Here is a 23,803-nt window from a genome sequence, read left to right on the forward strand (position 1 = left end):
ACCCAAACGGTGCCTCTCTGTGAGCATACACGAGGGCTTCTCTGGAATACCTCTCTCTAGAAGGGAGAGGGATGAATTCAGCACTAAGAACATTTGCTGGTGGGACGGGCATACAGATTCTTCTAGTAGTACAAACTTAGTTCCTACTCCCAGGAATGTGTTAAGTCCACAATTCCATACGAAGCTGTTAAAAATCCCTCTGACACTGAGTAATAAGGGTCTTCATGTTTTTATTCAGTTTGTAGGAAAGCAGAGAAAAGACACTGCTAGGCAATAAGTCAGCGTCTCTTTTTAATAAAAGTAACTAAAACGTAGTACTATTAGGGACCCAAGCTGCCTATGGCTACACTTGGTGAAACCTGAAATCACCTGAATCATTGGAATGATCACCTGGCTTCTCAATGCTGGCCTATCATTTCTCAGGATGAGAACTGTAGTCTCCCCTCTCCCCCCAATGCTTTCCCCCCAAAACCATGCAGACACACTGCAAGTTCTTTGCCTTACTGTTGCCATTCGACGTTACAGGATTACAGGGCATCTACATTAGCTTCTCAGAAAGACCTTGGGCAACCTTGAGGGTCAGCTCTCCTGTGTCTGTGAGCATGAGTTCGTGTCATGGAGAATAAACTCCATCATCTCTGTGCTGCCACGGCAAGGGGCATGCAACTCCGCCCTGCCTCTTTTGGCACAAGCAGGGGGAATAACACACACTCATCCCTCCCCACTATACAGGGGGCATGATGAAACTTCCTGGAACACACTGCTGTCCTGTGAACAGAAGGAGCCTTGTCGGTGAGTTCCAGAGAGAAGAAATCACTTCCGGACAGCAGAGTGAACTTAAGAGAGCGGCCGTGTGAAGAAGGAGATGGCCAACTTGGTGTCCCACGGATAGGAAGAGAGCAGGAGCTGACTTGTCGTCAAGTCAGAATCACCTTGATTTGTGCGGGGCTTTGCATCATGCTCTGGACCGCGTCAGACCTCCATTTTGTCGACTTTCAGGTAAGGTAAGGGCTTAAGGCGTCCTTAGTTCTGATCTCCCGGCAGCCTGCAATCCAGGTGACTGCCCTTGAGGAACTTCTGTTTTAGGGGAGGAGTAAAAGGGGGTTGGGAGAGACACACTCCAAGATATAGATTCATTCATTAACTCAGGAAACAGTTACTGAGTCTAAGCCCTGCCTTAGTATTCTATTGCTGGGAAGAGACACCATGACCAGGGCCACTCCTATAAAAGAGAGCATTTGATTGGGGCCAGATTACGAGTGTTTAGTCCATGATGATCATGACAGGAAACATGGCGAGAAACATGGCGGGAAGCATGGCGGGAAACATGGCGGGAAACACGGCGGCATACAGGCAGACATGGTGCTGGAGAGGGAGCTGAGAGTCTACATGTGGATCCACAGGCATCGGGAAGAGAGGGGGAGAGAGAGAGAGAGACACTGGGCCTGACCTGAGAATTTGAAATCCCACAGCCCAACCCCAGTGACACCCCCCCCCACAAGACCACACCTCCTCATCTTTGCCAAGTAGGACCACTCTCTGATGACTAAGCGTTTAAATATGTGAATGCCCATGGGGGCATTCCTAATCAAACCACCATAATTCCCCACCTGTGACTACCATTCACAGAGCTGACAGTTTGGTTGTTGCTGCTTTAGTTTGGTTTAGTTTGGTTTAGTTTGGTTTGGTTTGGTTTAATCCACCACCTTCCAGAATTACTTGAAGAATTACATGGAATACAAAGCCTGCTACATCTAATATCTACTCGGTAAAAAGACAGCCGGAACTATCACTCCTTTCTTTGCCTGTTCTCTCCTTTCAAGAACGATCTTATTTATTTACCTGCATGATTAACTGTCTCACTGCTCATTCATTCATTCATTCATTCACTCACTCACTCATCCATTCCTTACTGCAACCCTAAACAGTTTATCATTTTCTTTGCACGTGGTTTTTAGTAGCACAGCTTCTAGGGAAAGGCACACAGAGCTACAGTTTCTGGGAATTGGGAGGCAAATCCCACGGCAGGGATAGAGGCTCTGCCTCCTCTGTGAACCACACAGGAGTGTCCCATTCCGTACCACTGCACAATGGCCCCAGGGCGGTCCTCCCCAGCATGGCTCTTCAAGTGGATGGTGGGATGAAGATGCCGGGGACAAAAAGTGGGGTGGCTGAGGACAAGTGACCTCACAGAGTTCCCACATGGCCCTTGAGTCCATTCCTACCCCACACCCTTCTAGTCAAGTCCAGCGAGACGAGACGTCTCCCCCTGATTTCCCTACCCTGGAGTCAGTTCTCTATCCCCCAACCACGGACCTCTCTAGAACCTTCCCTTCTCACCGATATCCCCCCAGCACCCATCACCCTGTCTGACAGTCACTTAATGCTCATCTCGACCCCTTGGTCAGGCTGTCTGCAGCTTGAGGTGTCCTCCCTGCTGTGCCTGTTATCCATAGACAGGACTTGGCACACATCAGGCCCTCAATAAATCCCCACTAGATCATGAAGACACCGGGTAAGGGCTCCGAAAGTCATCAGGGCAAAGGGCCTCCCCCTAAGATAAGGCTCAGGCAGAAAATGAATCTGCGGAAGGCGTAAAAAAGGCAACCCTGACCTTCAAATAACTCGTATTCAACAGAGCAGCAGCGCAGAAGCAGCAGAGCCCCAGGATGGGGGTGGGGGGAGTTCCTTTTTCCATCAGAGAAAATGGAATTGGACCCTTGTCCTCTGAAATCCACTTATCTGTCTCTTCATTCAGTTTACGTCCAACCAATTAGATGCATCCACTGTTTCAACGGCCGTGAGCTGGGTTCACGTCACAGCTTATCCAGTTAACCTTTTCAGCTCTGTGCCTTCATACATCATTTCAGACCAAAGGTCTAGAGCTTGTCTGCAGGCTTCGCTTCCTTCGTTTTCTGGCATGTGAGTTAAGACTCCCAAATAGACCAAACACGGCTAAAAATAGCTCTTGCTCCTCTTAACAGAACTCTTTGCAACTATCTGCAAATTTAAATGGTAAAAGAAACCCTTTTGAGATAGCGTCATTTCTATCATCTTATTCAACCGTAATTCTATTAAACGGTGAATCACTAACAGGCCAAAAATAGGTACATGCAACCTTCTATAGCCAGTTAATACATTAAGCATCATGTCACTTAGCTTCTAATGTTAAAAAAAAAAAGGTTCCTCTGGGTGGAGTTGGGGCAGTTTCATTAGATTCTTTTTATAAAAAAGCACCTTGAAAGAACTTCCTGATATTCAGACACTAATCTTGTTCTTCTCCCTTGTGTACATCTGATTTGAAGGTTAATAAGTAATTAGGAAGAACTCTCATCCCCGAATTACCAATTAATGTGCCATCATTTTCATTAAAAAATGTGATTAATTATATTGTTCCACCAACGTCTTGAGATGGCTAATAAAAAGTTACCTAGAGCAGTTCTAAATCTTTCAGAGAGAAAGAAATTGCTCAAAAAAAAAAAAACAATCACCAATCACTTTCTAAAACTACAATTTGGATTTGAGAGATCACACAAAGGAACGGAAATGAGTGTCTCAATTATTTAGTGTGGGTAAATTCTGACAAGGTTCCGTGGTTTATCTTATGTTCTGAGTCATTATTACGAGGGAAGCCTAATAAGATTGTCGTGGCAGATGTTTAATTTGGAAGTATGGCAAATCACGGCTCTTTGGTTCTTGGAGAATAAAGCAACTGTTTACAAATGAGATCAAATTCTTAAATGATCCAGATACGTTTTGCTAGTTTCCTAGGAGACCATGAATGGAAAGTCATGCATCGAAACTCTGTTCTATACCTTAGAGGTTGGCGTGAGTCATATGCTAAATCTTCACAGGACTTCAAAGTTGAAGGGTTCACAGTTCGGCTTGGACCACCAATCCAAAACCTGTCATCTAGATAGAACCATCTTTAACAGCTCTGGGGATTCTCTTGCTGCCCTCCCACCATTGCCTACCTGGATCGAACATGTCCCCGATGGGTTCGTGGTGGCCGGCTGATATGGGTGGGTGGTGGCTAACAGAACAGCCGGATGATGGTTAACAAACATCGGGACTGCACCGGTCGCAACTCAACGCCATTTTGAGATACAGCAACATCTAATGAGAATCTTTGTCGGGGCTGAAACAGTGCGGTGTTAGGAAAACCGCACAGTCAACTCTCACACGAGCGAACTAACCGTTTTCTGAGGCATGTCGCAGATATTTACCGGTTGCTGGGCAACCAAAATAGTTCGACACTGACACCAGAGGAAATATGTACTGCCAAGCTAGGATCGGTCGCTTTAGCAATTATCTCTGCATGGGACCGTCTCCTAGTATATCCCTGGTGTAGAACGAACTTAAAAAGACACTTAATCCAAAAATCAATCCCAGGCATCTACTTGAGCAGTTCCTGAGACCAGAACTTTCAGCCCTTAAGGCGTGCTTATACACCCCCTTCTCATACTGAGCAAAGATGTATCTTGCTACAGATCTCTCTGGCCCCCCTCTTCTCAGAGACCAAGGAGCCTTCCCTCCTAATAAGGCTATCATGCTTCAAGGAGCCCTCCCTCCTAATGAGGCTATCATGCTTTCTGAGTCTTTCTAAGTACATGCTGTACATCCCTTCATATCACATGCTTTCTCACGGTGACTGCTCTCCCTGCCCTCCTGATGAATGACCCCATTGTTATTTCAAACCGTTCATGGTTGGGACTGGGTAGCGCTGTTTATGGTGGCAGCCAGTGATCTACAGGCAGTAATTGGAACTGACACATGAACAAGATGTTGAAGGGTGTGGGCAGGTGCTTGGACTTCTCTCCATCTCTCGCTCTCTCTCTCTCTCTCTCTCTCTCTCTCTCTCTCTCTCTCTCCATCTCTCTGTCTTTTAATGCTGACTTTGAAAATGCTGTTTTGGAGCTAACACAGTTATGCGTTTTATTTGAACCTTGTAAGGCAAATGGGAACATCCAACAGAACACACACGGTGGGTTCATATGTCATGAATGCAGTTTCAGAGTCTGCAATGAGAACATGTGTTTGCTAAATCTGGCCGTGCACTGAAGTCACTGTGGGGAACCAGATGTAAACAGTCCTAGAGTCCATTTCTGGATTTGACCAATGGCGACAACAGCGCTGGGGGCGCCTATTGACAGAGAGCTCACAGCATGAAGATCCGTCTTTTATCTCAGCTAGAATCTACCCGGTCCATGAAGCTTTCTTCCAGGCCAGTCTTCTGATGACTGCTACCGTTAATGTATCATCTCTTTCCTTGAGGACCCGCTGCTAATTATGGGTACTCAACCGTGTGGCATGTAACTATCGGCTGTTATCATGCTTTCTAGTCTATGTAAAACACCAGCAGATCAGCAAACTCCATGACTTTGGGCGCAATCCTCTCACCTGATACACTGTGGCCAACGACTCACCCTGTAGGTCCTGATGTGAGAGCCCAAACAAGCATCTAGAGGTGCCTCATGATTGCTATGTAGCCTAGCATCACTGTTACGGTGAGTTCATGATTAATGACTGTGTGCTATTTCAGGATCAATTCCAATTTTAAATGTCAAATTCAAAGAAAGGATGCTCACACGAGCCAAAAGCCAACATAATGAAGTTGGAAATACAGAATTGGAACAAGGTACACCGGGAAAGCCTTCCCCCCCCTCCCCTGTAAAGGCAGCAGCTGAACACTCCTGTCATTACTCACGTCAAGGAACAAACTAAACCAAAGGTCACGCTCATATTGAAGTAAGGCAGAGCCACCATGAGAGCAGGGAAACTCTAAGCACAGGATAACGTGGCACCACACCATGAAAAGTTAATGTTAGAGATTGAAGAAAGCACGTATGAGGAAATAGATTGTAGGATCAAAATGCATTTTAATACTGTAGCTCTCCAGCTGGTCTAGGATACCAGGATACATTGTTATGAAGATAAAGAACTTGGATTACTTAAGCTTGAGTGGTAAATATGCAACCTTCCACCTTCAGAACAGTAAATGCATCTTGGGTGTCATGTGTCAGGTACAAGTATCAATGTTAATCTTCACCAAAAAACACCTGAGGGCATTTCTCAAGTGAAAGATGGAAGCTTCTTATGGTCATGATAATATGTCAGAAACCGATAGCGCAACTTCAAAGCGGAAATGTCCCAAATGACTTGCATGTTTTAGGAACATCTGCATTAAGTAAGACTGAGGCGGGATAAACAGCCTATCACAAATGTGAGAACGTTACTTAACCGAGGTCTGCGAGGTCTGGACAAAGCTGCTTTGTATAGTAGAAATGTCTTAAGTAATAAATAGTAGACACAGTAAAGATTGGACAGGGTTATGAATTCTACTTAGAATGGGGCAGGGGGCCAAGAAAAGAAAGAAAGAAAGCAAACAACAAACATAGAATTACATTTCTAAAAATATTAAGAGGAAATTAATTTACCTTTTCTAGGATTGATAATCGAGACCAAACGCAGGTTCTTAATATAAACATCACCTTGGCAAAAAAAAAAAAAAAAATTAAAAAGCCAAAAATAAGTATTTAGAAAGAACATTGACTTAGAAGAGTAAAATTAATTCTTTTGAGTGATAAAAGTTGAAACGTTGAGAAAACAATAATTCTAAGAGATCTGTAAACCAAAATGAACTCAATGAAAAGCTCTAGAAAAAATAAAAGGAATTCAATTATTTGTGAAGAAGTTACCTGAGCTGGAAGGACAGACATCTGAAGACCTGTGAGAACATGGAGTGACCTGAGGGAGGAATTTTGATCCTGGCTATAATTACGGGGAAAAAAAGGGTTTGAGATTCAATAAGCATAATCTAGGTTTTTATTTCTGATTGAAATTGGAAATTGAAGTTCATTATGAGAAATGAAGAATCAAGTAGAAGCATGGTGACCCACACCATTAATCCCAGCACTCAGGAGAGAGGGAGGAGAATCCCAGAGGTTGAAAACAGCCTGGTCTACACAGCAAGTTCCAGTATAGCCAGGGCTACACAGAGACGCTCTGCATAGAAGGAAGGAAGGGAGGGAACGAGCCAAGTAGAACCTTCTGTTTAAAATATCTAAGGAAGCAGTTGGAGAGACGGACTTGGGGTCAAGACCTTTCTTTGTTCTCGCAGAAAACCTAAGCTCAGTCCCCAGAATTCACACTGGGCAGCTCACAGCCACCTGCAACTCCAGTCCGGTGCTCTCCTCTGGCCTCCGCAGGCACTGAGCACATGCAAACAAGCGGGCGCACATGCATACACCCAGAAACAGACATAAACTGAGCATTTAAGGTGTGCAAAACGTGCTCAAGAAAGAGTTTATACTACCCCAGATGGTCTCAAGATCTGACCAAGGAGGACACGAAAACCACAGACACTTCCCCTGCAACAGGTACACTGAGTCTGTGATAAAAGGGAAAGCAGGAAGACCGTGACAATCAGCGAAAGGCTTAAGTCTGTCGAGACAGAAGACCACGTCCTGCTGGGGCTCCGCCGCCTGATACTCGGCTTCCAAGCAAACGTGGAGATGACCTCTCTGGAGACCGCCGAGAACAGAGTTACCGGGTGCGATGTAAAATTTTGCAAAACCACGGCAGAGGGCATTAAAATGAACTCTTGTGTGCACCCTAAATGACGGTGTAGGTCTGCACACATCTGGCACCACCACCACCACCCAGCCCGGGGCACCGCCACCTGCTTAAAGATCCAGAGATTCCCAACATGAACTCTTTGTCCCCAGTACCTTCTGTGACTACCCCAGCAGGAGTGGCATTCCACAAGGCAAATCAGAGCCTGCCACCGTGCGTTCAAGACCCAGTGTCACACAGAAAACGTGAGGTCCGACATGTTTGGCTCCTACTCTCTTCTAGGCGTCTTGTCCCATCCCACTCTGGAAATGGAAAAGTCCCTCTTCACTGGGCATCCTCCTCCTGCTCAGGGTCTCAACAGCCAAAGCAATACTTTGGGGGCATCACCACCCTAGCCATCTTTTTCTGCATAAAGACGTCCCTAACGACGCTGTTTCTGTAGGATTTCCCTGCAAAAGCCGGTGGGAAACACAAACATATTTTTAAAAGGCGAGGAAACCTGTATCCCATCTGCTTGCATATTGCCCCAAATAGAACGAAGACGGCCCATGGGAGTCAGCAAACTGATTTCGAACGCCCAGCTCAAGGGCGCTCACACTGTGCACACACGGTATTTCACGAATGAATGGTGCCTTTAATAAGTTATGGTTGTTTTCTTTTGTTAAAAAGTAAACCGAGGGGCAGTAAAAGCTTAGAGAGTTTATTTGAACAAAGAGCAATTCAGTTGCTGCACGCGTTGGATTGGTGGAGCCTGGGCTCCCTTTTGCTTTAGATGAGGCACTTAGAAGGGATAGCTGGTGCTAGGGTTCGCTTATGTTTGCGAATCAAACAGAGTCAAGGTCACCGGAGGCTCACCTGGCGTGTCTGCTCAGCAACTCTTAGAGCCCGGTGTCCATTTCACCCTGTCCTGATCTTGGGTTGCGGCTGTCATTGTCTCTCCATAAAACTGCAAACTCCGTGAGAACAGGGTCCCCTGGCTCTTGTTCAGGAACCGAATACAGTGCTTGGCACTTAGTAGGGGATAAAAGACTGTTTGCAAGACACGTACAGGAATACAGGTGTCTAAGTTCTCCAGGACGTGAGGCATCTTTGTTCTTGGCCTAGCATCCCGTTTAGAGCGTCCTGGCTTGACTGGAATTCCTCACAAAGGACGCTGCCACCCAGTGCCTTCCAGACATTGCAGCTTCTATGAGGGGCTGGGTGCCCGACGGGAATGGAAGTAGGGCTCTGTGAGCTAGCGGTCTCCGACAAAGTCTGCAGATGATTAATTTTAGGTTCCAGGCATCTGGGTCAGAGCCGAGTTTCACACAGCGGTGTGGGAAGGCTCTCTCTGGTGCCACTAATGATTTTGCTAAGGGCCGGGAGCGCTAGAGGATAGTCCTTCATATGAGATTTGAGCGTGACCTGGAAGGATATTCGATAACAACCTACCTGTACTCTATTCACCAAGTGGGCTTCCTAGTTTTAAAAGGAGGATAGACGTATCTTTTGGGTGGGGATGCATGTGTGTGCAAACATGAGTGGTGTGTATGTAAGCCTGAGGTTAACACAAAGTGCCATTTTCTCAATCACCGTTTGGGCCTCATTCATTAGTTTATTATGAGACAGGAGTAGCCGGTTGGTCTAGTAAACGCCTGTCCCAAAACCAGTAAATAAACAAACAAATAAAATAGTCCTGTCTCCACGTTCCTGGGCCAGGATTACACACGCTTATCATCACACCTGACACTGCATGGGGGCTGGGAATCGAATCCGGGTCCTCATTCTTCTAACAAGGAAGCAGGTGACCCACTGAGCCATCTATGTCGCCAGCGTTGCATTATTCATGTGCCTCAAGTCGCCAATAACACTCTTTAGGCCCAAAATTGCACGCACTATTCTTGTGTTTTAAAAGAAACGTTCTGGGAAGGCGATAATCATTTTCCATAAAAATTTAGAAAGTCAAAAGTTGACTCTTCTGCTTTAACTAGGTTAAGGGCTTGGAATGAATTTCTGGCCTGTCATCCCCTAGAGACCAGCAGCTGTAAGGCTCCATCTTCGCTGTGTGTGTATACAGCCTCGAGTTGTTAAGAAAGCGCTCCTGTCAGTCACGTCGATACAGTCCTAGTATCGGGCAGGACGGCTTAGCTAATCGTGACTTCGAAGAAACGGGCCAACACCTACCAACTCCCCACTTCCTAATCCCTAAAGGTCAGCACTCAAAGGGAGGGAGGACCTGCCCTCAGAGTATCGGTGCTGTTCTTGGCCATGACAGCCCTGAGAGAGAGTCATGCGCGCTGCACCGCAAGCCATGAGCTGGAAGAAACCGAGTCAAACCAAGTGGAAGCAATATACTACTTAGCATTAGTAGGGCCAGTTCATGGGGGACATTGTGAAACGGGTGTAGTTCACTGAGCTAGCCTGGTCTCCACGGCTCCAGGGTTGTGTCCGGTGGCATGGTGTGGAGTTGGCATTGTCTGACAAACTGCCCTAGGTTCCTTGGGGATTTGTTCCAGCAGGCACGGACACGTTCCGTGTTCCAGGGTCTCTTCAGTGAAAGGAGGGGTGCAGACGCACCTCACATTCTAAAACAGAAGTTTGCTTGTTTGATGGGTCACACTGTCCTTACTTGCTAACAGAAAAAAATGCCCAAGGAATATCTAAAGTCCTCTCAAGTGACGGAGTTTAACAGGGATTTTTAAAAAACAGTAGAGCACTTCCAGCACGTGGGACACAAAAGAGAGAGCTTATGGTAGGGACATTCCAGTGCAGGAGGTATAAAACAACAGACCCTGGCCTCTGAATTTAATAAGAGCTTGACGTGGGCAGAGAACTGTCTGCCTTTTCTTCTGCTCAGGCAGGGCACTAAAGAAAAAAGCAAAACCATCTAAAGATAATGACTCTATAAAAGAAAAGAGAACTATGGTAATTGGGAAAAACCACCTCAGACTTAAAAACATCACTTCTGAATCAAATCTAACTTCATGGGAAAGGCATAGGTCAAGGTTCGGGTTTGTGAACTGACCGTTGAAGAAACTTTGTGAAACACCAGCCCCATTCTGTAACGAGTCCTGAGAACTGTAGAGACGCCCACGGTGGTCCAAAAAGGCACTCACTGCTCTGCACCCCAGTCTGTGTATATTACTGGGAATCAGACGTAGGGCGTCACAGTCACACGTGCTACGCAAGCCCACCTCTACCGCTGAGCCACAAACCCGGCCCAATCCATGCGTTTCAATAGCCTCTGAGTGACATTTGAGACAGGTCTCCATGTATCATGCCTGTTGGGGCAGCTAAAAGTGCAGAACATGATCCACACACATCTTGGGATGTCAACCAAAGGGCTCCACAATGCAGAGCCATTGGTGTTGGTATTTAAAATAAACTAGGGGGAACGTTGAGAACCACGTAGCCAGAAAGGTTTATCATGTTTATCATAACAGCCGTAAGTGTTAGATTTCAGGATGTATTTCTTTATTTACTTCTGCATCCAACAGTTGCCAGGTACTGGGAGAGAAGAGTGAGTTTCCTGCCTCATGGCTTTACCTCCCAGTGGAGAAAAACAGGCAAACAGAAGAAACGCCACTCAGGCATACGTTCTGCAGGGTGTCTGTGGGTAGGTCTGTGGCATTTAAGCTGATGCCAGACTAAAATGGAGAACCTCCCTCCCCCCCCCAGGGAAGCATAAGAACTTTCACCTACACAGGTATCTATGTAGACACTCAGGGTTAAGCAACGGACACCAGAGTTAAGGTAGAAATCAGAGTTGAAGATTTGAATATCATCAAATTAATTTATCAGTTGGAGCTGAAGTTTTGATGTAAGGAGTGCTCGGCTGATGTGGGATGTCCTTCTCTACCCTGCCAATATGCGTGGCTTTTATTGGTTGATGAATAAAGCTGTGTTGGCCTATGACAGGGCAGAATATAGCTAGGCAGTAAATCCAAACAGAGGTAGAGAAAGAAAGCAGAGTCGGGGGAGATGCCGTGTAGTCCCCAGGGAAGCAAGATGTGAGGTGACAAGCCACAAGCCTCTTGGAAAAACACAGAATGTTAGAAATAGGTTCATTTAAATGTAGAGTTAGTCAGTAGTAATGATGATAGCCAAAGCTATAGGGAATACAATATATTTATTTACCAGAGAGAGATGGATGCCCCAACATTACAGAGAAACTTCAGGTGACTGCCCAGGCAGCAAGATGTCTCTGTCAATCCTAGTGTTTATATATTATCCTTCTGTGGTCTTTGATAGAGTTGAAGGCAGATAGTTATAATTATAGTTTCCTTAGTTATGATAAAAGATAAGCTACATATAGAACTTTGAACTCACAAGGATGGGATGGGTGATATTTTCTTTAAATCTTGCTAAATGTTGATAGACAAAATATTGTAACTGTGTTCTTACTTGATAGCTGTTCTGTAATATATAATTTGACTATGTTGAAGTTAAGACCTTTCTTTTTGTTTAGACAGAAAAGAGGAGATGATGTGGGAAGTCCTGTGATTATGTCAATAAAGCACTGTTGGCCAATAGGGAAGCAAGATAGGAGGGACTAGGAGTCCAGGAGGACTCTGGGTAGGAGAAACACAGGGAGTCACGATGTAGCCCACCAGAGAAGTAAGATGTCCGGACCCCTTTCTCCGGTAAGAGAAATATTTAGATGGGTTAAATACTTAAGTCAGAGCTAGCCAGTAAGAAACAAGCAAGGCCAACAGCTTCATAATTAATACAGCGTCTTGTGTGTTATTTGGGGACTACAACGCGGCAGAGCCCAGGCGACTAGTGGGGAAAAACCAAAGTGGCTGGCAAGGAAAAGGCTTCGTTCAACACAGTAGGAAGTCTGAGCCATCGGCAAGGCAATTATAAACAATACTAAACCTCAGAGTGCTATTTTATAAGAGGCTGTGGGACAGAGAAAGACACATAAGCTGCTGTGGGGACCAATGAGTGGGACCAGGTTAGACAGAGAAACACTTCCAGATACAATCAGCAAATTTTCTGAGCATCATATAGGGTGAGGTCGGATCAGGAGTCAAGACTCCTGGCAGACGGAACAGCAACCACAGGGCCTTAAAGGTGGAAACTCACCAGATAGGTTACAAGAGCACTAAGACTCAGTCCGTGATGGATACGCTGGAAGGCCAGGGTGGAGCAGGGCGAGATTCCCCACCTGGAGGTGAGGAGGATTTAAAAGGAAGGCCGAGGAGTGACCAGTGAGTCTGGGAAAAACCTTGCCTAGAGAAAACAAGCTCACAACTTCGTCCTGGGCTTGGCGACCGTGTAGACAGAAGGCGTGGAACGCAGGGCTAAACTCACAGTGTTTGACAGCAGTCTATATATCTGGTTAATGATTGAGAATGAGTGAGTGAGTGAGTGAATGAATGAATGAACCATCCCTCCGTATGCATGGAGAATGGATTTCAGTACCCCCACTGGGTATTAAAAGTCCCAGATTCCCAAGCACCCTCTCGTCATTGTTAATTCTAATCCTCCCTACCTATCATGTATGCTCGCCCTTGGCTTACTCAAAATACCCCACAGAATGTAAATGCTAGGCACACACTTGTGACACTGTGCGGATTAGGGAAGGACAGGATAAAAAGGTCCGCATGGGTTCGGCTCATACGCAATTTCCTCTTTAAAAATTTGAACCTGTGGTTACTTGACTGCCCCTGTGGCTAAGGCAGGCTGTGGGAATTAGACTGAATTAGATAACAGTATTTGTTTCTTTGTTTGTTTGTTTCTGAGATAGAGTATGTGATACAGGCTAGCTTTGAACTCATTATGCATTCCAGCCAGGCTTTAACTTTGCAGCAACCTTCCTGCCTCGGCCTCCCAAGAGCTGGGAGCCCAGGGCTGACAGGCAGGTGCCACTAAGCCTAGCCAGGCTTGCTAGAGTGGTTTTGGTTAAACTGTGCTCTCCTAAAATATGCGTTAAAGTCCTGATCCCCAGACCCCAAGAAAGTGACACTGTTTGGAAAGAGTAAGCTCTTGATTTAACTCATCGAGATGACGAAGCCACACGGGAGGAAGGAGATCCCCTAGTCTGACGTGACTGGTATTATCATATGATGACTGGTATTGTCATATGATGACTGGTATTGTCATATGATGACTGGTAACGTCATTTGATAACTGGTAACGTCATATGATGACTGCTAACATCATATGATGACTGGTATTGTCATATGATGACTGGTATCGTCATATGATGACTGGTAACGTCATTTGATAACTGGTAACGTCATATGATGACTGCTAACATCATATGATGACTGGTATCGTCCTATGGAGGAGAAATCTGGGTACGGACTCGAGTGGGATGAACAGAGACAGAGGAAGACACCACCAGGAGAAGGCGAGGGAGGGAGTCACACGGGAAGACACCATCAGGTGGTGCCAAAGGAGAGAGCCCACCACATGCCCGGCAAGGGTCCAGACTCACATCTGCTGAACTGGGGGTGGCGATGGGACACTCCCGTGCGGATGTATGGAGTAACACGTTGTCACAGGGGGCACAGTAAGGCACATACCCACATCTGGGATTCGTTGGCAGAGGTGAGAATTGTCAAGTGTGGACACGCTCTGGGGGTTGATGCCTGAGTCCAAAGCGGGCAGCAGCGTGCCTGAGTGGTGGCGTGTGCCCACAGTTAGGGAGCAATGGAGGTGGTGGCATCAGGAAAAAAAAAACAAAACAGGAGGGAGGGCAGAGGGCCGGGAGAAGAGTGTGGCAGCAGAAAATTCTAGCACGACCAAGACGGTACCGAGAATAGACCCAGCAAAGAAAATGGTGAAGTGGAGAATGTCAGCGAGGGACCCTGGGGTCATGCTACAGCACCGACTTCCAGGATTAAGTGACATTCGATGGGGAGGGAGGCAGGGAGGAGGTGAGCACAGGTGCATCGCTGGCCTGTCCAGCTGCACGGAAACCAGGCGAAGGGAACGTGAACTTACTATATATATGAAAGTGCAATCAATGACTCGTGGGATCCCTAAAGCGTGTACTTGTGCTGAACCCCACGACGCTAACGGCTGATGGGGGATGTCCTTCTGTGTATATGTCTCTCTTATTGGTTGATGGATAAAACACTGACTGGCCAGGCAGCAAGATAGCCGTGTCTAGGAGACGAGGAGAATTCTGGGAAAGGTAGGCAGAGGGAGACCACCAGACTAAGTGGTCATGTTTCCAAAGGAGCGACACCATGCGGGGCATAACAGAGTAAGCCACAGCCTGGTGGCGATACACAGATTGACAGAAATGGATTAATAATTAAGACAGAGTTAGCCCCTGGCCAACGGTTATAACTAACACAGTGTGTGTGTGTTTCTTGGGGGTTGAGGCGGCTGCGGATCCAGGCTGCCGGGACTAACAACTTCTCATAATAAACGGTTGACTTTATTTCTTCTAGAATCACATGAGCTACAGGCACAGTGCCACCCTAAGCCAAAATCACCCTAAGCCAAAATCATCATTGTGACAGCAATCTTAGTGAGTGGTCATATAATATTGGCATAACATGAGGGAAAACCGTAATACCGGGCATGGGTGTGCAAGTCTTTAATTCCAGCCTTTGGGAGGCAGAGGCAGGCAGATCTCTGTGAGTTCTAGGCCAGCCTGGTCTACAGAGCAAGTTCTAGACCAGCCGGTGCTACATGGTCAGAAGCCCTGTCTTAAATTAAAAAAAAAAATCAACAATAAAACAAAGTAAAACAAATACTTCATCTAGCTTGCTTTATCCCTATGATTTCTCTCTTGTTTAAGTTTTAAAAATTCTAGTATATAAACATGTTCATTCCTGGGGGTTTCCATGTTAAAATTTTCAATGTACTAAAACTTAATACATATGACTATTGCCAAGATAGCAGGAATTCTAAAATTGATTACAACAGTGTATTCCACAAGGGGAGCTGAGATTTGAAAGAATGGACAGTATTCATCAATATCGATTTTGGGGTCACTCTGACCTGAGATCAGGTCCTTTCTCCACCATTTAGAAGTTTGTTGGTCACAAATGAAATATTTAGGTTTTTGAGCCTATATCCACATGCACCACACTGATCTAACATATTTATCTAGCAAGGTTATTAGATAGAACAAAAGTAACTGGCCCATAGCCGGCACTGTATGGCTACAACGATTACTACTGAAAAATTTAAAAATGTCTGAGATTGTACTTGTAAATCAGGTCAAAACTAGACACACAGTTTACAAAATATCCAAGTAATTATTGCAAATAATTAGCTTCGATTTAACAAGCCAGCAGCAATTAAAGCACTTGAGTTTCAGGTCAAAGTCAATTACATAGTTTGGTATGGTTTTAAGAAACTTCTCACTGTTTTCGTTCTGAAACTCATATGCATCAGGTAGCTTATTTCGAGTATCCCATCAAATAATGGGACCTTTTTCTTTCATCTCAGAAGGAACTGAAAGGCAGGGAAAGGCAAATGGTTTCTCCATTTTTTCTTTCTTTTTCCTGTGAGGCCTTGTACTTCCACGGTCACGCCCGTCTTGAAGTTCCTGCAGAGAACGCCCTGCTTTTAAACCCCACTGTGCTACCTACATCTGGGCCACAGGTCAGGGTACACAGGCTAAGTGCTGTAGAGCTTTCCAGGGCCAGCGGACACAGTACACACCCAAAGGGCAGCACCACACCCCATTCAACCATGTACGGGCAACCCATCTGAGAGGCCGGCATGCTTCTGTGACAGGTTTTTATTGGTCATCTATTATACGTGATGCCATCCTAGGCTCTGGGGCAGGCCTCGGTGGTCTCAGCAGATACCGGCTGCCTCCCAATGCAGCCGTGGTTCTCACCGAAGAGAGGGCGTAGACGGATGAGACACCAGCAACCAAGAAGGTGTCTAGGCCCCTCTGCTGCTGGCATTAGGGAGCATGGCGGCCTGGGGAGGGAGGGGAAGGAGGATCCCGGGCCTGGTGGAATTTGGAATTTGGTAGAGAGCTTCACTAATAGGCTAATACGCTTTGGAGAAGCTGCGGAAGGGCGCGGCAGGACAAACTGTTCACAGCATTGGGGCAAAGGGAGAAAAAACAAAAAACAAGAGCCCAGAAGCGAAGCCTGCTGGATGAACTGAGAGAGGAGTGAAAACCCTGGTGGCCCCAGTACCAGACAGCAGTCAGAGGAAGCAGGCGTAGGCTGCAGACACATCTCCCTGGACCAGACGGCTACCTTCCACGAGGTGAAAAGCCACTCAAAAGCCCAGAACAGGGAGACGTGAAATCTGACTGGGGTACCAAAAGAGTCACACCGTCTTCCCGGAAACTAGCACTCCTGTGACGTACGTGCGTGCGTGCGTGCGTGCGTGCGTGTGTGTGTGTGCGCGCGCGCGTGTGTGTAGCGTGCCAGTTCAGCTATGTGGGCTGGCGAGTGAGCCCCGGGGATCTGCCCGTCTCTGTCTCCCTCATGCTGGGCTTACAGAACCATGCGGCCACACACGGGCTTGGCTTCCACTTGGGTGCTGGTGCTCTGAACTTACCACAGCCCATCACCTAATTTTCATTTAGAAAGGTAATAGCCGCATTTCTAAACTGTTCGTCTAAAGAGTTTCCCCAAGTACTCTGAGACTACTTCCAACAGAAATTAGCGATACAGTTTTAAACGTTGGTTTTGGTTTTTCCCGTTTAAAAGCTGAATTCAACTGTTTGAGAAAACTGAAACCCTTCGTCTCAATAAACATTAGAGTTAATTCATGTATTTCTTTCCAGATGTTCCCATTTGCAAAACAGCCCAGATTAATTCCCCGAGAGTTACAAGGAAAGGAACCCGAGCAGAAATTTCCCAAACATGGCAGCCAGGAGCGAAGGCATCGTGCGCACTACAGAGATGGGGTTAATCTGGTCAAGGTCCAAGCCCTGGCAGCTGATGAATTCTCGGCTGTAAAAACAGTTCTGTCCAGCTTGGCTTCCGTGGAGTCACCCTTAACTTGCAGAGCGGGGCTCCAGAATGTAAGCTGTGCTTGGTGGAAACTGCTGACGGGACGCCGGTTCGCAACCAAACTGGGACCTTGAGAACAGGATCACAGCCCCGGCACACTCTTCCCTACTGGCTGCAGCCGGGCAAGGGCGGAACCAGGCTCAGACGCACTGCTGGAACCACGATGCTGCGGTTTTTTCTAAGATAGCTCTTAGGAAAGCGTTTTTTACATGCACCGCTCTCCTTCCAAACACCTCAACAAACTATTTTTTCAACACCCGCAGAATTTGTTTCAGCACGTGCCTACGGAAGGTTCAGTAATATGCGCAAACATGACAACAAGGGGAATAAAAAGCGTGTGGTCCCTTTATGGGCGACGACGCCAGCAAAGATTCCTCTCACAGTTACAGATACCCCCACGATGCTCATAAGATATCTGTCAGCCAATGGCATTGAAATCTCAAATACTATTATTATTATTACTAACTATTATGTTAGTGCCGTGATTAATTTGTGGCATCAAGGAGCTTCCCTTTAAGCCCGTCATCACAATCTACAGGAACACTTGCCGAGGGGCCAGAAAACAGCATTGCTGCTTTCTGACATGTCCAGCCCTGGACATAGCCCATGGGCCTAGGTGTGGGGAGTCAGGCAGAATTCACAGCAAGCTTGTGAAGTAAGAACGGTGTCAACCCCAAATGAGAGGAAGCAGAAGGGGGAGGATAAAATGACTTTTCTGTGAATGAGGGGGGCAGGGTCCAGGGATGGTCCGTTGACAGCTTTTATCCGCAGCTTCACGGACAGGACAGTGCCATCCTGTTTAATACACAGCTGGATACTCTTCAGCCCAAATGCTTCAGGCTAGAAGTATGTCAGACTCCCCCTACCCCCCAGATTTTTTTTTTTGGTTTTACAGGGTTTCTCTGTATTGTTTTGGAGGCTGTCGGTCCAGCCCGGCCTCGAACTCACAGAGATCCGCCTGCCTCTGACTCCCGAGTGCTGGGATTAAAGGCGTGTGCCACCACCGCCTGGCCACCCCCCAGATTTTAAACCTTTTTTTTTCCCTCTTTTAATTTTGACTAACTCATCCCATGAAGTTGGATGTAGAGTCTTATCCTGGTAGAATTACGTCAGCGATTTAAAAGTTTATGAGCTTTGGAGGTCTGAATGAAGGATGATCAATCCCATGTTAAATGAAAATGTAAATAGCTTTGGGAGGACTAGCCTCGCCATTTTTTGAGCTACTCTTTTCTGTATCTTTGAGCTGTGTGTTCTGTTGTGGGACTTATAATCTTTTTTTTTCCCCGATGCAAAAACAAAGAGTATTTTATTAAAGTTATTTCATGAGCTAACCCCATTAGCTCGGGTCCTTCACCCCGCTACCATGGCGGATGGCTAGAGAAAGACCCCTAGCAGCCTCGAGGCAGGGATCTTAAAGGGTAGCTTAAGGGGAGTGTCTAGGGGTCTGAAACAGTGTCAGGATTGGTGCGCTTCTAGGCTTGGATGACCTGCCCTGTGTTGATTGGTCAACTGGTTGTTATGGCCCATAGGCCCTCCCAGGGCGGTTGCTATGCTCTACACTGCACTGTTGTGCACTGTCCATAAAGCACACTCAGAGCCGTAAAGCACAGCCCTGCCAGCCAACTTCTGATTGGCTTCTTGCCACGAGGAGGGCATCTGACCTTAGTGACCAGGACAGGAGCCTCGAGTTCATGCAAGTACAGGGTAGCCTGTCCTGGCTCCTAAAACGGGGAGGCTGGTCACTACATTCCCCCCTTCTCGAAGTACCCATGACAGGACTTAATCCTGGGGACTTAAAATCTTAAAAAAAAAAGAAAGAAAGAAAAAGCAAAAAGGGTCTGCAAAGTGAACATTGTGGTGTGCTGGCAGTGGTGCACACCTCAGCTGTTTCCACCAGCCCTTACTCTCACTACCGCAAATCACAAATGACCCAGGGAGGGTAGGGTGGGCGGTGAGGCCCCCCTTTCCCCTGCGCCTGTAGGCAACGTTCACATTCTTTGCGGTTTGACAGCTCAACGCGCACAGCGTCGCACGAGACTTCGGCCACTTGCAAGCCCACAGCTCCCAAAGTGGGCTGACGGCCTGAGGCAGTACACGGGATGCTCCCACACTCCCAAGAGGGGTGCCCCGGGACGCTTCTGAACGTGAATCTGAAAGCCTCTTTTCACTTGGCTGATGCTCGCTCAACGGTCCCATCACTTAAATTTGGTGCTACTCCGTGATGTCATTCACGTCCTGGAACCGAGGGTGGCCCTGGTGAACCCATGATGATGGTTGAATTGTAGGGATCGGGGCTCTGGTTCCGAGGAAGCCAGGGTATCCAAAGGGCACTGAGCCTTGGTAGGCTGCGAATATTTCTCCTATACTCCTCTAACTTTAAGAAACTTGCAAAAACGATGGTATTTAATATTATTCTTCAACTAGAGAAGGGATTCCAGATGACCTGAGAAGTGAAGGGCCTCATCTTTGACACATTCCTCTTTCACTGGGTATTTTTTTTTTGTAGTAATGTTAAACAAATGACTATATACTTTGGCAATAATGAAATGAAAATTCAAAAACTACCCTCCCCTTAAAAGATGTCATGAGGGCAAGAAATGTTAAGCTGTTTAAGTCAAAAACATCAATATGCTTTTCTAAATGACAAAGCCTGAGATGCAGCCTCTCCTCTGAGGTGGCAAGGTGGGTGATCTCAAGTGAGTCACTGGTCATGGGTTCCTGGTGACACTTCTGGAGTGACAGGTGTCCTGTGCATTCAATAGGATCTCTCCTGAGTGCCCATGTGACATGACAGACTTTGTGTGCATGATGTGAGGTCAGTGAGATATTTCTGGGTAGTGTCATCTCCCTTGGACGACCGAGGGATGCTGTCTTATATTTGGCTGGAGGTTTGAGGGACCAGCCTTAAATGTCTGCTTTTTAGAGGGAATGCTTCCATCAGTGAAGACTGACAAGGCAAACTCAGACTGCCTTTCCTTTTTTAACGAAAGGAAAAAAAATACTAATACACAAATGGACTTAAATTATTAGAGTTCAAATCAATTATGATTGATCTGTCCGGCTTTCATTTTAGTCTAGTCTAATGAGCCTTTCTGGCAAAGGACTAAAATAATGGTAGCTTATTACATAGGACACACTTCTGATTTCTCAAATTTTACTTCTGTTGGGCTTTAAGACAGAGTCTTCTGCTTTTAGTGTAGAGATAGGGTTTTCTTTTTAAAGATTTTTTTAATATTAACATTGGTTTGAAGACATATTTACAAGAGTGATAAGTTTGAATTATGTCTCTTAAGACATAATTTTTATGTGTGTATTCCTATACACATGGTATATACGTGTGTGTGTGTGTGTGTGTGTGTGTGTGTGTGTGTGCATGCATGCACATGGAGTCCAGAGGGTATGCTCTGGTGTTGTTCCTCAGATGCAACCCACCTTTGCCTGAAGCAGAGGCTCTCACTGGAACCTGCTGACTAAGCTGTGCGATCCACAGACATCCTCCTGTCTCTACTTCCCAAGCAGGGACTGAGATTACAAGTGCCTCCGCCGTGGCTGACTTTCTATTATTATTATTGTTTTTCACACGAATTCTACGTACAAAGTCAGGTCCTCACAAACTGAGCTATTTCCCTGCTCTGAGAGATATTTTTTGACATAGTATTTAACCACCTCAAACACCTGAGAATGGAGTTAGGGTCACTTCTGTAAACTCGTAGCACCATGGTTTCTCGGGTAGGCTGCCAAGAGTGTGAGAAATATTTTTAAGATTGGTGGGCACACTGGAGTTTTTCATCGGCCCAAACAGTAAGCTGTATGACTTAACCATCTCTAGCGTCACAATGTCACTGTGCCCTTAAGACTACCTTAGCCTATGTGGAATTCAGAGCAGCATAACTTTAGGGTTACAGTAAACCTCAAGAGAGATCTGAGCCAAAGCATCCCACTTCTTCCAAACTGAGCCATTGAATTCTTCCATTTCTTCAGACCCAAACTCAGCCAAGCCCAATACAACAACTGGGGTACACCAGCCTCCTCAAACATTCCTTGTCTGCCGAGAGCAGGCTCTCGTCTGAGGCTCCTGTCTTCTTTCTGTATGGCACATATCTTTCCGCCTGCACCATGGCTATTTGCTGCTCTGCCCTACTTCCCCACCAGACATGAGCTCATCAAGAGGACATCTGAGTCACACTGAGTTCTTTGATGATGCTCCTCACAGACCGTGGGTCCTCCAAGAACCCAGGTATGGAGCCTGCACGCAGTGATTTCTGCTAGCCACAAACCGTTTCAAGGGAGAATGAAAACCCTTTCAAGAAATATTTTAGGAGGGCTCTGGCTGGGAAGGAAGAGCACAAGAGGAGGCATTGAGACGTGAGACACGGTGGCGTGGCACATGAAGGTGACAGGTGCGACTTCCTCGCTTCTGCGTAACCCAGAGAAGATCAAATGTTAATTAAAACACTTACTTCCGTTGTCAACAGCCTGACTTTTATTTGAAATCCTTGGATACCTGCATGTCAGGCCAGACCAGAAATATACAACCATGTATTTTTAATGTGAACATATATATATATATAATTCACGTCTGCCTGGTACGAATAAAGTTTGAGTGAAAACAAAGAAACAAAACGAAGAAGCAGAACCAATTCTGCAGAGCTCAGTGCAAAGCCTCGTGTCGTCCCCCATGCCCCCCCAAGCCCAACTTGGCCTGGACGTGGAGTACAATGACTGTCTTACCTTGAGGGAGTCAAAACAGGCGATCACTCTTCCGTTTTCAACCTGGCAGCTTTTTGGGGGGTGAGCGAATTTGCACTCTTCATCGGAGCGCGAGCATGTTCCTCTCTGGTACTGCCTGCAGACTTCCAGTGTCAGCCACTTGGTGTCTCTCACTGGAGCAACGTTCAAGGCCATGGCGAGAACTACTCTGGGCTCTGTCCCTCTCTGTTCAAATGATGGGACCAATCCGAGGCTCGGTGATTCCCCAAACTACTGTTGTGAAAACTCCCGCATGGAAGTCTGAAGGTCAGCAATGGATTCCTTAAAGAAGTCCAGTCCAGGAGAGAGGGAGGGGACAGCGTATCAGCAGGTGGTCATTCACAGATAGGCAGGCCCCACGGGAAGACTGTGAGCCAGAAACACACCCTGCTCACTGTCATCTCTGGCTCCCAGGGCTCTAGTCTCTTGACTGTTTTGTAGACACACCTCTCCTTAATAAAGTGACTTCAGTAGGATGGCACTCTTTGGGAAAATATTGGTTCCGATGCTCACGGCTCTGCAGGATGCTGCAAAACACACCTGCCTCTCCGATCTTCGTGTTTGAGGAGGATGGCGTCTTCCTTTCCTTCGTCCTTTTTAAATTCTGAAATTAAAGGAGTAGCAGAGTCAGATCGCTCCATCCACTCATGGGGTCAGGGTAAAATGTGTTTGACAAAAACCAATCATCAATCAATCAATCAATCAATCAAACAAGCAAAAACCCCACAAGAGGTAAATACAAAGAGAGCTCTCTGAGGGCTGCTGCCAGCAAAAGGGATGTCACAAGGCCCTTTTCGATCGTGAACCTGCAAAATATAAGACATCCCCTTGCATCCAAGCTCAGAGGAATCAAGTGCTTGCTCTGTCTACGAAGCTGGGATCTAGAGTGTGTGAGAGTCTAGGTTAGACATCCGAGAAGCAGAGGGAAGTGGAGAGAGGAAGGAGAAACTGAAACACGGCAACCGTACAGCAGAATGATCCAGGCAGCAGTCCAAGAGCTAGGAGTGACTCGAACAGATGAGTGTGGCGGACACAATAATTAGGCCCTTTGAAACAACTCCATCTAATGTGCTTAATCACCAAACAGTGTATTAGAATTGTGGCTCCCAATTAATCTCACATTTAGGTCATTGATTTTATTGTTGGGAGTGCTATAAACAACTGTAGGGATGTGTCTCTCCTACAAAATGGAGGTAATATTACTTTGGATAGAGCGTGGGTTCCCTATTCCGCAAGTTCTTCTGAGTTCATAGAGATTTGATGCTGGGGTAGGCAAAGGGGGTGCCCTGATATTTGCTCTCTGAATCCTGAATACTTTCTTGCTTCTGCTACTGGCTTGGGGCCCGTCTTCCCTGCAACGTGTTGTTAGGTAAGGACGGCGGTTTGCAGTTGCCTCTTTCCCAGGTGCCTTGGTTCATGGTATCTACTAGAATCCCAGGAAGCGCCTGCTGACCAGTTGGACTCAGAACAGGATGAGTGCAAGTTAACTTGAATCAAGCGCAGCTTAGTTTTAACTGGGACGCATCCTAATCATGTCCTCTCCAGCA

The 23,803-nt window shown here is 46.5% G+C and overlaps 1 protein-coding gene and 1 long non-coding RNA gene across 8 annotated transcripts in view; one reads left to right on the plus strand and one right to left on the minus strand.

Moving 5' to 3' along the window:
• Mbnl2 (muscleblind like splicing regulator 2) overlaps positions 1 to 23,803 on the minus strand; it is a 164,516-nt gene that overhangs the window by 92,335 nt on the left and 48,378 nt on the right. For 5 of the 7 annotated variants that reach the window (XM_040744936.1, XM_040744901.1, XM_040744919.1 and 2 more), the window contains exons 2-3: positions 22,239 to 22,860; positions 6,438 to 6,491 (exon numbers count right to left, since the gene is read on the minus strand). In XM_040744936.1, coding sequence (XP_040600870.1) covers positions 6,438 to 6,491; positions 22,239 to 22,412 — 228 coding nt within the window. In that variant the 5' untranslated portion in view covers positions 22,413 to 22,860. The remainder of the gene's footprint in view (positions 1 to 6,437; positions 6,492 to 22,238; positions 22,861 to 23,803) is intronic. The other 2 variants (XM_040744972.1, XM_040745032.1) reach the window with 1 other exon arrangement.
• On the plus strand, positions 590 to 17,972 carry LOC121140308. Its single transcript, XR_005877089.1, has 2 exons — positions 590 to 999; positions 17,279 to 17,972. It is a non-coding gene; the product is annotated as an uncharacterized LOC121140308 (long non-coding RNA).

Source organism: Mesocricetus auratus, unplaced genomic scaffold (assembly GCF_017639785.1).
Source record: "Mesocricetus auratus isolate SY011 unplaced genomic scaffold, BCM_Maur_2.0 Super-Scaffold_2245, whole genome shotgun sequence".
NCBI classification, from domain to species: domain Eukaryota; kingdom Metazoa; phylum Chordata; class Mammalia; order Rodentia; family Cricetidae; genus Mesocricetus; species Mesocricetus auratus.